This window comes from Gobio gobio, assembly GCF_949357685.1.
Source record: "Gobio gobio genome assembly, chromosome: 19".
Taxonomy (NCBI): Eukaryota; Metazoa; Chordata; class Actinopteri; order Cypriniformes; family Gobionidae; genus Gobio; species Gobio gobio.
Window position 1 is genome coordinate 12,265,803 of NC_137112.1, and position 12,490 is coordinate 12,278,292.

A 12,490-nucleotide genomic window follows, 5' to 3' on the forward strand; every position below is an offset into this window, starting at 1 on the left:
AACGCGCCCTTTAAATAACACAAGTATAGAGTGCAGAAGTTATGACGTCACTTTGTAGGCCAAAATGCGGAAGTGAGTTAGCATTTTAGCACTTCCGGTTCCCTCGCCTTAAAGTCTATGGTTTTTTTAAATGGGTTTTTGCTAAATCGCCTGAAATAAGGTCTGTGGTTAACAAAGCCTCTAAATATTTTCACGTTTTGATCTATGACATAAAACACATTAGTTAAAACCTGCTTGTGATTTTTTAAAACTTTATTGTGTCTTAAAAAAGGTGGTTGCTAACAAGTTGCTAAAAGGGACTACATCCTTTGGCGGGGACTTTAGACGTCATCGTGACAAACAGGAAATCTCTCACTAGCCAGCGTTTCAGCCTCACTTATGAAGAACTTATGTGGCGTGAATAAATCGCGCTATTCGCGCGAAGTTGGATGCTTGAACATTTTGAGTTTACTTGCTTCATTCGCGTGGGACATTTACTGCACAACAGACGCAAATTTGCGTCATTGGAGGAGCTTCTGTCAGCCGGCTCATCTCGTTGAGAAATGACTGACATGGGCTGTGTTTACACGTCTTTTTTTGTTAAAATCTACTGTTAATGTGTGACAAAACGTAGTTTTAAGACTTTTTCAGGCGATAATGCAGTTCTTTAAAGCTCAAATCTGTGGTTTATTTATAAAAAGAGTGCCTATTTGAACATTTTATCTGGCGTTTTTGGAGTTGTGAGCTCCAGTGGATCAGCGGCGATCAGCGCTCGTTTACCCGGCGAGTAGCCTTTCCTCGGCCAGTCCTTCTGCCGTCTGCCGCTGGCTCTGATGTCTCTGTGGTGTCTCCAGCTATAATTCGTCTTGTGTATATATAACGGGCGATCTTTGGTCTCATGGATCTATAATTTGTTCCCTGGCAAATCGTTTAGGCTGAGAACAAAGTGAAGTTTCATTACTTTTTTATTTTTAGGCTATAACTTTACGTTACCGATGTAAGTTAGCCGACTAGCACTGACTTTGAATGTTTGACTGAATTGTTTGATTTATGTATAGCTGTATAGCTTGATGTATAGCTTATTATACCTTTTACTTATACTTTTGTATTATTGATCATACATAAACTTGCATTTAACGAAAAGAGACTGTTAGTGTTTCATGTAATTTAATGTTATCACAGTGATAATCATATTGTCTGAAAAAACATTAACAAAAGATAAACAATCCAGAGAGGCACGCATAAACAAAATTAGTTTCTAACATTTTTGGAAAAAACGAATGGGCAATATTTCTCATGAAAAAGTGGATAAGTGTTCATACCAGCGCAGATCATAATGAGCGAGCGTGTTTTTTCAATAAAGTTTGAGGAAGCTTGATGATGACGTTGATCCGCGACCAGGGTGTGCTGTAGTCCGTTTATAGCCTACCGTTAGCATTTTATATCTGACGGCTTTATTTAGGCTTCAAAATGTAAAGATAACTTGTAAAGATTATCTTGATAGACAAAACGTGTAAGGGTCATAACTCTTTGTTGAACACAGATCTTATTTTTTGCGATTTTCCAAAAATCTATGGGGAAAATGCATGGCTTTTCGATCGAGGGAACCCATGCGCAGCTAACTTCCGGGTTGTCCTACAAAGTGACGTCATAACTTCGGCACTCATTCGGCTATTGACTTTAAACCAGGTTTTTTTGGACAATGACGCAGTCAAAATTATAACTACAATGATAAACTAGCAACAAAACACTTGCGTCACGCCTGGTGTCCCATTGCGCCGGGTGTATGATAGGGCCCAATGTGTTGGAGAACACAATGGCAAGAGTGTGTTAAAAAGAAATAAAGTATAAAACAAAGAATGACTAGTTGTCAACATTGCTGTAGTTTCAAACGTTTTGATGTAAATATCGCATCTTTGTCTTTATTAATTAATATAAGACTCTTAATTTTGGTCTTCATTAAGCTCAGAGGGAAATCCGGTCCGTGTGTTGTAAGATGATTAGTGCGTTCTATCCATCAACCCGACACCACTGACCTGCTTTCTGCTGGCCGCCTGCAGCAGCTTCTCTGTCATGATGGAAAAACTCCTCTTAATATAGCCTTAATTTCAACAATTAACGTTTAATCTGTGTTTGTTCACAATGAATGTCAAACTAAAGCCATGTATTCCCTCCTCATAGTTCTTTGGGATATGTATGTTTGTGTGTGTGTGCGTGCTTGTGCACGTGTGTGTGTGTGAATGGAAATAATGAGATCTTGTGTTTTCTTCAAGGACTTCCTGACAGCTTATGTAAGACTTGTGTATGTGGATCAGTTTGCTACTGTTAAAAGGAATCGATGCCTTCTCCTGAAAACAAGACATCAGTTAGACAAATGAGCTCATGAGATCAGTTATCAAAACAAGGTAACACTTTACAATAAGGTCACATAACATGAACTAACATTGAGCAATATATTTGAACATTTATTCAACTTTGTTAATGTTAGTTAAAGCTGCTGTCCGTAACTTTTTTTTTGTGTTCAAGATTTACAAAACTGATATAATGAGAATGTACAACATGAATCCATTTTCCAAACCGTGTTTTTGTCTTATCCTGAATCATTATGGTACACTTATAATAGGCGTTTATATGGGGACTATTTCAGAGCGGTCTGGTAGGAACCGCTGCGGAGGAGCACAGTCCCTGCGTGACTCGCCATAGACATAAACAGAGGGAAGTAGTTCCGGCTGCAATGTTTTTCCGCAAGACGCATGCAGTTCTGTTTATTAACCACTATAGAGCGCAAAAAGTTACGGACTGCAGCTTTAATAAAAATGTTAATTTTCATGTTAGTTCACAATGCATGAACTAATGTTCAAGGATACAACTTAGTTCTTTTTGGTTTAAAAATGTGTTCGTAACACTAGCATTGAGATGAATAAATGCATAAGAAGTATTGTTCACTGTTAGTTCATGTGAACTAATTTAGTTAACTGATGTTAACAAATAAAGCCAATAATATTAGTCAGATACAACTTTTGATTTAATAATGTATTTTACAGTAAATGTTGAAATTAACTAATTAACTAATATTAATAAATGCTGTTGAAGTATATTTCATTGTTAGTTTACGTTAACTAATGTAGTTATTATTGTAAAGTGTTACGTACATTTGAAAGTTTAAGGAAACTTTAGTAGTGTGTTTACCCAAGTAGGAGCAATTCATCATTGATTCATCATCCATCCACCCATCTATCCACCCCAATGTCCATCTGTTCATCCATCCACCCTAATGTCCATCTGTTCATCCATCCACCCTAATGTCCATCTGTTCATCCATTCCACCCTAATGTCCATCTGTTCATCCATCCACCCTAATGTCCATCTGTTCATCCATCCACCCTAATGTCCATCTGTTCATCCATCCACCCTAATGTCCATCTGTTCATCCATTCCACCCTAATGTCCATCTGTTCATCCATCCACCCTAATGTCCATCTGTTCATCCATCCACCCTAATGTCCATCTGTTCATCCATCCACCCTAATGTCCATCTGTTCATCCACCCCAATGTCCATCTGTTCATCCATCCACCCTAATGTCCATCTGTTCATCCATCCACCCTAATGTCCATCTGTTCATCCATCCACCCATCTATCCACCCCAATATCCATCTGTTCATCCATCCACCCATCTATCCACCCCAATGTCCATCTGTTCATCCATACACCCCGATGTCCATCTGTTCATCCATCCACCCTAATGTCCATCTGTTCATACTAACATCCATATGTTCATCCATCCACCCTAATATCCATCCATCCATCCACCCTAACATCCATCTGTTCATCTATCCACCCGCCCTAATGTCCATCCATCCATCTGTTCATTCATCCACCCTGATATCCATCTGTTCATCTATCCACCCACCCTAATGTCCATCCTAACATCCACCCACCCTAATATCCATCCATCCATCCATCCATCCACCCACCCTAATGTCCAACTGTTCATCCATCCATCATCCACCCACCCTAATGTCCATCTGTTCATCCATCCACCCTAATGTCCATCTGTTCATCCATCCACCCTAATGTCCATCTGTTCATCCACCCCAATGTCCATCTGTTCATCCATCCACCCTAATGTCCATCTGTTCATCCATCCACCCTAATGTCCATCCATTCATACTAACATCCATCTGTTCATCCATCCACCCTAATGTCCATCTGTTCATCCATCCACCCATCTATCCACCCCAATATCCATCTGTTCATCCATCCACCGATCTATCCACCCCAATGTCCATCTGTTCATCCATACACCCCAATGTCCATCTGTTCATCCATCCACCCTAATGTCCATCTGTTCATACTAACATCCATATGTTCATCCATCCACCCTAATATCCATCCATCCATCCACCCTAACATCCATCTGTTCATCTATCCACCCGCCCTAATGTCCATCCATCCATCCTAACATCCATCTGTTCATTCATCCACCCTGATATCCATCTGTTCATCTATCCACCCACCCTAATGTCCATCCTAACATCCACCCACCCTAATATCCATCCATCCATCCATCCATCCACCCACCCTAATGTCCAACTGTTCATCCATCCATCATCCACCCACCCTAATGTCCATCTGTTCATCCATCCATCATCCATCCACCCTAATGTCCATACAACCATCATCCACCCTAATGTCCGTCTGTTTATCCATCCATCTATCCAGCCTAATGTCCATCTGTTCATTCATCCACCCATCCATCCATCCACCCTAATGTCCATCATCCATCCTAATGTCCGTCTGTTTATCCAACCATCAATCCAGCCTTATGTTCATCTGTTCCTCCATCCATCCATTTATGCATCCATCCACCCTAATGTCTCTGTTCATTCATCATCCATCCACCATCCACCCCAATGTCCATCTGTTCATTTATCGACCCATCCACCCACCCACCCTAATGTCCATCTGTTCATTCATCCATCCATATATCCATTCATATATCCATCCATAAAAGAAGACAGACATTGTTGTTTGTTAAAAATCCAAAGCTTGTACTGTACAGACAATAAATAGTCCTTGCAAAGGTAAAACATGATTTCCATTCCTCATACTAACATCTATACAGCTGATATGAAACTCAAGTTTTAGTAGGAGCCCAGAAACGTTTGGGGTGTCACTACAGCACCAACACTGGTGTGGGAAAAAGGTTCGAAAGAGTCACATGCTTGATCCCCAATCCCCTCGTCCCGCCCCCCATTGGCATCAAAAAGCGACCGTTTAAAACAGTCCATTACAAAAAAAAAAAGAAGAGAAAAAGTCAGTGTCTTTTTATTCAAACAGTCTTCCAGCATCCCACGAGAGTCCCCTGAAGAGAATAAAGGTTCGGTAATCTACAGACTTGTAGCTCGGCTGAGTGGAGTTTGGAGGGTTTTGCCTTCTTCAGGCTGAAGCTCCAGAGACACGGTCTCCAAGGTTCACTAGCGCCCAAATATCAGGCCCTCCATGGAGCGCCCATGGACAGCCTCCTGAGGTCTTTGACTTCACAGAGATACCGTTAGCATATTCTTCACAGAAGAAACTTTGCTATGGTCGGTGGAACCTGCAGTGCAAAAAGAAAAGACACCTGTAAGTGCTGGCCGACCAAAAAACCCAACTATCATCCATCAAATGTGTATTAATAGAATAGCTGTGTGTGCGTTCTAGACAGGGCTGCGCTCGGCAGGACCTTGTTCAGCTATTTGTGCACACAGAAATGAGGTCTAACGTAAAACAGACGTAAGCTAAATGTGAGCAAGCATTTGTTACACATGTCGGCGAGCGCTAGTGCTTGCTGATTCTGCACTTTCAGAACAGTAGAGATACGACTATATTTAGTGCCACCTCCCATATTGATCTGCTGTATGTGTCCCGCACCTGTATCGGTTACGCAAGAGACTACGCAAGTAAGCGGCGACAAGTAATCTATCATAGATGTGATGACTTTTTTGTGGTGAATGGTTATGCAAACATGGAACAAGGCCACGTACAAACACACTTATAAGAAATGGAAACACACTGACCTTGTCAGGTGCTTGCTTGATGCATGAACCTCCATTTCGTTGCTCTTGAACTCGTTCAGCTCTTTGCGTATCGCCGCCTGCAAGGCAAAAACAACAACTGTGAGCTCCTGGATGAACAGCCACTGGACTCAGACACACAAATGCAGAAAGAAGATCGCCTGGGTTCTGCCTGACGCTTTATTATCAATGTTGAAAATAGTTGTGCTGCTTCATGTTTTCGTGGAAATCGTCCTACATTTTATTTCCCAGGATTCTTTGATCATTAGAATGCATTTGTTTGACATCATAAATGTCCTTTTTGACCAATTTAATGCGTCCTTGCTGAATAAAAGTATTCATTTCTTACAAAACTTATTTTAGCTCATTTGATAATGCTGTGTGCTGTTAGCACACCATATATACATCTTGTTTGTTGAAATCTACAGATTTGCCCCATGATTTTTATTGATGTGCTATCTAACATATCAAGATATTGTAGATCCATAAAACCTATACTGTAAAAAGTAAGTCATGGCAACGTATGTTTTTACATTATTTTAACTCATCAAAAGTCAGTTTAATATCATTTAAGTTGAAATTACTTTCACAACCAAGTTGATCATACTTAAAAATTTAAGGCAGCAACTTAAGTTTTTAAGTTGAAATGGGTAGAAATAGTTTTATTATATATTATATTAAAATGCATCACTAAAATGACTGGTCTTGTGCGTGGTGTCCTGTAGGGGGCGTGTGCGAGTCATAACGCACATACCTTATCTGCAGCCGACAGTCTCGTCCAGGGCTTGTCTGCTCTCCTGTCGTAATCCTGAGCTTTGGCCACTTCCACATAATCACTGAAACGGATCAGAATCTTTCTGTCCCGCAGCTCGTCAACAGTGGGCCGCTGGTTGAGCTGGAAAAACGAGAGAATGAGAGCGGTTTAGTCAAACAGCTGCATTAAGGAACACTGTTAACAATTTCTAAATTCTGGACGGGATGAGCTGCACGTTTCAATCTGTTATAATGGCAATAAAAGACACAGACTACAGTTAAGCTCATGATCAACTCAATTACTGATGCAGGTCAGTCTTGTTAACATTAATAAATACAATTATTTATCATATATAATGATAATTTGCAAAGCCTCTCAAGGCTGTTTCAATGATTTTACCACATAAAGGGCGTTTTGTGTCACTTTTTTGGCTTAATGGTTTAATAAACATTAATCAGTGCTTTTCCACTAACTTCAGTAATATCTACAGAGTGGATGTATTTGTGGTTGTTCTCTTAAGAATTGCAATCTTGTCTAATTATTATCAATAATATTCTTAAAAATATTATTTTTTATAAGGCGACATAGGAAGTGTACAGGCTCATGAGCCACTGCTGCACAGTGAATGACTGGCATTACAGCAGTAATAGTGTCTTTTCTGCAATAGCAGACTACGAGTGCATACTACATATGACAATGGCCCTGTCCCAAATGGAACCCTAAGCCCTTGGAATCTTCCTCCGAGCAAAAGTGTGCATCGAGGGTGTATATCGGCCTCGCATGGGACACCCTATGGTCTTGTGGACTAAACGGACACGTGCACAAGGCGGCCATTGTAAGTCTAAAAGACCGCAAGTGCACATTAAGAGTGCCATTTGGGACAGGGTCGGTATGTGTGTAAATGTGTCTCTGTCAGGGTTCAAGATGAGATCCACACACCTTTCTGTTCAGCCTTTGCTTGATTTCCCTTCTCTCCTCTTGCTCTGTCTGGTCATTCCTCTCTGCAAATACACCCAAAAAAAATCACACATGAGAAGAATCACACACACACCGTCCACAGAGGTACAGACGGATTAACTTAATCCAGCACGCCACAATGAAAAGCACGATTCACCCTACCTCACTCCTGTACTACAGTTAGGGTATCAGCATCTTTAAGCTATTAGTTTCTCTTAAAGGTGCAGTAAGCGATTTCTGAGAAACACTGTTGAAAGTAGATCGGACTTAACGCCACAACACACTTGTAGCCAATCAGCAGTATGAGGCGTGTCCATTCATTATGGGGGAGGAGAGAGTGAGCCAATCAGTGGTAGGGAGCGTGTCTCATGATGGGGGAGGAGAGAGAGTGAGCCAATCAGCAGTAAGGGGGGGCGTGTCCACTCATGATGGGGGAGGAGAGAGTGTGAGCAAAAGGGAGATTTTAAAGAAAGACTGTAGAAAGAGAGATGGCTGGGAGACATTACAAAAGAGGAATATCTTTATTTTGCTTCGCTTCCGTTATGATAAAGAGGCATCCTACATTGGGTGCATTTTGGGGGCGGAGCAATGAAGAGAGGGGTGTGTTTGTTTTCAAATATCAACAGTATCAACAGCATATCCCTCAGTCAAATATGTGGATTATCAGAATCTGTGCTGTGGTGTGGAGGACTTAATGGGATGCATGTGGTGATCCAGTATGATTAAACTACGATACACCACTTTTGAAAAGGCATTTGTTCCAATTCTTTAGGACACTCTGCTATGACTGCACTCTTAAAAATAAAGGTTCTTTTTTGGCATTGATAGTTCAATGTAGAACCTTTAACATCATTCTTTATAGTGGAAAAGGGTTCCTTAGAATATTCTTCGCTTTAAGAAAAACATGGTTATTTTTAAAACCAGGTTCTTCGGTAGCACTTTACAATCCTGTTCTCCATGTACACACTATGTACTTATTATAGTAATTACAATAACTGGGTAATAACTAGGTACTAACCCTGAAGCTACCCCTTAACCTAACCGTAAGCCATGAAGTTACCTTCTATTACCCAGTACTTCCTTAGGTAAGTACACTGTAAAATAAAGTGCAAGCAGTGCTTGAACTTGTGTTTGAACTTTTGCAGTAAGTTCTGTTCTGTTGTTTGGGAGTGAGTGTATGGAGCATGTGCATGTGGAGTCAGCAGACAGCTGCACACAGGTGCCACGGCCCAAGATAGAGGCTTCGCTAAATAAACAAGCTCCATCACAAGTGTGATTCCATTTGCACTATTAAAGAAAAGCCTAAACAGAAAATAGCTGTTTTCTCATAAAGATCACTAATTATTTAAATAAACCTAAATTCATCACACAAAAAAACCTATTCTGATGATGTGTAGACCTGTGTAAGGTCTGTAATCACTGATATTATTGTGTCGAGCTCCAGACAGATAATCTCTATATTACAGCCTAGTTGCAATCTGATCTAAAACTGTATAGGGTGTCAAAGAAAAAGTGACCAGTTACTGCATTAAAAGTCATGTAAAATGTTAAGCCTTTTTTGAAGATTTCCGCATTTCAATTAATAATTTTGTATAAATCTTAAACTTGATATTTTAAACATATTTGACCTTTTCTTTTTAAATGTATCAATACGAATCACATAAACTAAATGGTCCATTGCCATGTTCCATTAAGATTTATACAAAATGTTTTTTTACTCATTTAAAATTCTTAATTGATATTATGAATATGTAAGGATTAATAGTAAAATAATTGTATGTAAATATTTAAAAAAGGGTGTTTTTGAGTGTACCAGACTTAACTCTTAAAGATGACTTTTGTGGTGTATCCTAAAATACAACCAATTCATTTAAACATTACCACATGAAGTCGATTTTTAAGTTGCCTGACAGAATTGCTTTACAGTAATACACTTTCTTTTAAACATAGAGTATATGAATTCTAAACACTACATCAATGCAAAGTGTGACTATGACAAAAACAGAAAAATCTATTATAAGTAAAAATAAAAAAAATAAAAAAAACTATTTTCCGGAGGGGAAAAAGACTTTCTCTCTCATCTGACAGGTGCCGTACTCACGTTTGAGGATGTTTCGGCTCTCCAGCTCCTCCACTGCTGGTCTCTGACTGAGTCTCCTGCGGAAAAACACCAAAATCACGTTCTGGACCATTTTCGTGCAATCTCCAAAAGTATCTGTGACAGTCTCTGATCAGCAGCGCGCTCCCGTGCGTGTCAGTGGGGATCCCGCGACCCGCGCATGTTACAGGCGAACCCTGCGTCCCATCTCGCGTCTAAACATCGCCGAGGATCATCACATCTAAAGCGCTTCCACCTCCACATTTAGTATTATCTGTGCTTGAAATTCCCTGATTTCACGGACGGAAGCGAACGGCACTTGTTCATGGGTGCGCGCTTACTATACGAAAGCTTCATCGACGAAGAAATAAGTAGAAAATGTCGGTTTGTATTAAAAGGTAATAGAAAAGAGTGAAAAACAAACGAGAGATGAGCATCTGGTCCTGAGTTCTCTGAAGCCTCAGAGTGGTGTGATACCGGAGATCCTTTACGCATCATTTATAAAGGGGGCGGCGCGTGCGGGAGAGATTCCCACGCGCACCGAGTGCGCGCGCTGGAGGAATATGCTGCAGTCAGGGAAAATACAACCTCTGATAGATGCTTTAATATCGAAACACATCTATGTTGATTTCAACAGAACATAGAAGAGATATAGAGCGACAAATAAGAATAACCACTTTGCGACAGGACACTATTGTTCGAAGGGAGGAGCGTTGTCGTTTTAATGTCCAACAGAATTCCCTCTCGATTGTTCTGTATTTCTAAACGACGCGTAGCGAGACGTGTTGGGCGGGGCTTTCCCTAAGAAAACATTGATGCAAATTATGCAATCGTTCAAGTTATTTCAGCAAATGCGTTTTTATTATACTTATAATGACAAAATCTTCTAAATTCTAAAGATGACTTTCAAGGGATTGGCTCAATAAACCCTAATGGCAAACCATGTGTTTGACAGCTGATCTCAATGCATATCATACAGTGTTAACTATGCCTTCTTCTTTGAACTGTCATTTACAGAGTCTCAAAATGAATCACTTAATTTAGTTTGGATCAGCACTGGCATATTATCACACTTTTGTCTTGTCAGAGAGGTCTCAAAACATATGCAATGTAGTCCGCTACATCTGTGACAGAAGCATCCGGTGACGTGCTCATCCAAGCGTGAGTTGTGATGGTGTTAAAAGAAATAGATTTGACACATTTGTTGCATGAAACAAGACCGATCTTGTTCTGTCAAAGTGTGCCGCTAGGATCATAACAATGGATAAGAATAGCCATGGTGTTGAAAACCCCGGGACATTGGGGCTCTAGGTGACTACTAATACATTTTCACATCACTTCTTGACTGATAGATTCACATGACAGCTGAAGTATTGTCTGTAATGAACGTTGTGCTCGCCCACTTTAATTGTCACAGCAGAACATGACGCCATGAATCATAAACAGCAGGCTTAAGGCTGACTTCATCAACACAAACTGCTGTTAAAAAATGTTCCAAATTAGAGATGGATATTTTTAAATCCTGCCGGATTGGCCCCGATCCTGGAAATATTATCTGTGGGCAGATTAAACCGAGCCGTGGGGGCCGGAAGCTCAGCTGTGATCCCATATTCACTGAAGCCTTTAAAGATACCATGAAATCAAAATTGGCAATTCTTATACGTGATAAATGATTCTCTGTGCATCTCGTGTTCATGTCTCCTCATAATCTTGAATCCGAATAACTTCCCCTCCTTTCTTCTCTGATGACGTGGGCGGGGCAACCTGTCACTCACAGGAGATCCACCAATAGCAAACCACAACAATCTAAACAATTCCCCATAACAAAATCAAGCCCCGCCCTACATTTGTTCTTGTTCCAGAAGGGAAGAAAAGACTAGCGCAACTTCTGTTTCCTGCTGACTTTAAATGCACTAAAAATTCAAATAAAAAACCCACACACAATAGCGATAAAGGTGAATTCCGTAGGTTTTCAGCAACACCTCACACTAAGGTTTAATTTGTTAACATTAGTAACTACAATAGTTAACATGAACTACACATGATTCAAATCAAAAGTTCTATGGCTCAGAGGTTGGTTTGCTCCTGAGATAGATGAAAACACCTTCCACTCGAAATACATGAAATCAATGCCAGTATAAAACTAACAGACTATACAAAGGCAGGACGTAAAAAAGTTCTTCATGTAAAAAACCTGAAATCCAGCCTTTGTTTCTGAAATATACAGAATGTGCTATAAAGTGAATGCTTATGAAGATGCTCTTCAGAGAAATGTATTTTTCAGCACAATACAAATCTTTTGAATACAGACACACAAAAGGTCTCGCTCCTTCCTGACGATAACTTCTTCCACTTATGAAACATGAGGACTTGATGTATATTAAGTGACCCACGATGTGTCAGAGCGATAAGCCGTTTACAGGAGCAGCCCTTGATGGGAGTGTCAGTGAGTGGTTGGGAGTCAGCCTGGATTTCACTGGCTGTCATTGCTCACTGAGCTGTGCCCTAATGCCCGACCTTCGTTCCGGTCCAGCCAGCAGAGGGGCCGGCGCTCTGAAGGGAGTTTCAGACCGTCACTGGCTGTATGGGTGGCCGTTATGGCTTTGATTGATAGCCAAGTGTGTCTAGGACACCCTGAGGGACA

At 40.5% G+C, this 12,490-nt stretch overlaps 1 protein-coding gene across 1 annotated transcript in view; it reads right to left on the reverse strand.

Annotated features, from left to right (window-relative positions):
- Positions 1-5,017: 5,017 nt before the first annotated feature.
- phactr3b (phosphatase and actin regulator 3b) overlaps positions 5,018-12,490 on the reverse strand; it is a 100,824-nt gene continuing 93,351 nt past the window's right edge. The window contains exons 9-13 of the mRNA XM_079844041.1: positions 9,850-9,905; positions 7,731-7,792; positions 6,792-6,932; positions 6,041-6,117; positions 5,018-5,580 (exon numbers count right to left, since the gene is read on the reverse strand). Of these exons, the coding sequence (XP_079700167.1) occupies positions 5,565-5,580; positions 6,041-6,117; positions 6,792-6,932; positions 7,731-7,792; positions 9,850-9,905 (352 nt within the window). The 3' untranslated portion in view covers positions 5,018-5,564. The remainder of the gene's footprint in view (positions 5,581-6,040; positions 6,118-6,791; positions 6,933-7,730; positions 7,793-9,849; positions 9,906-12,490) is intronic.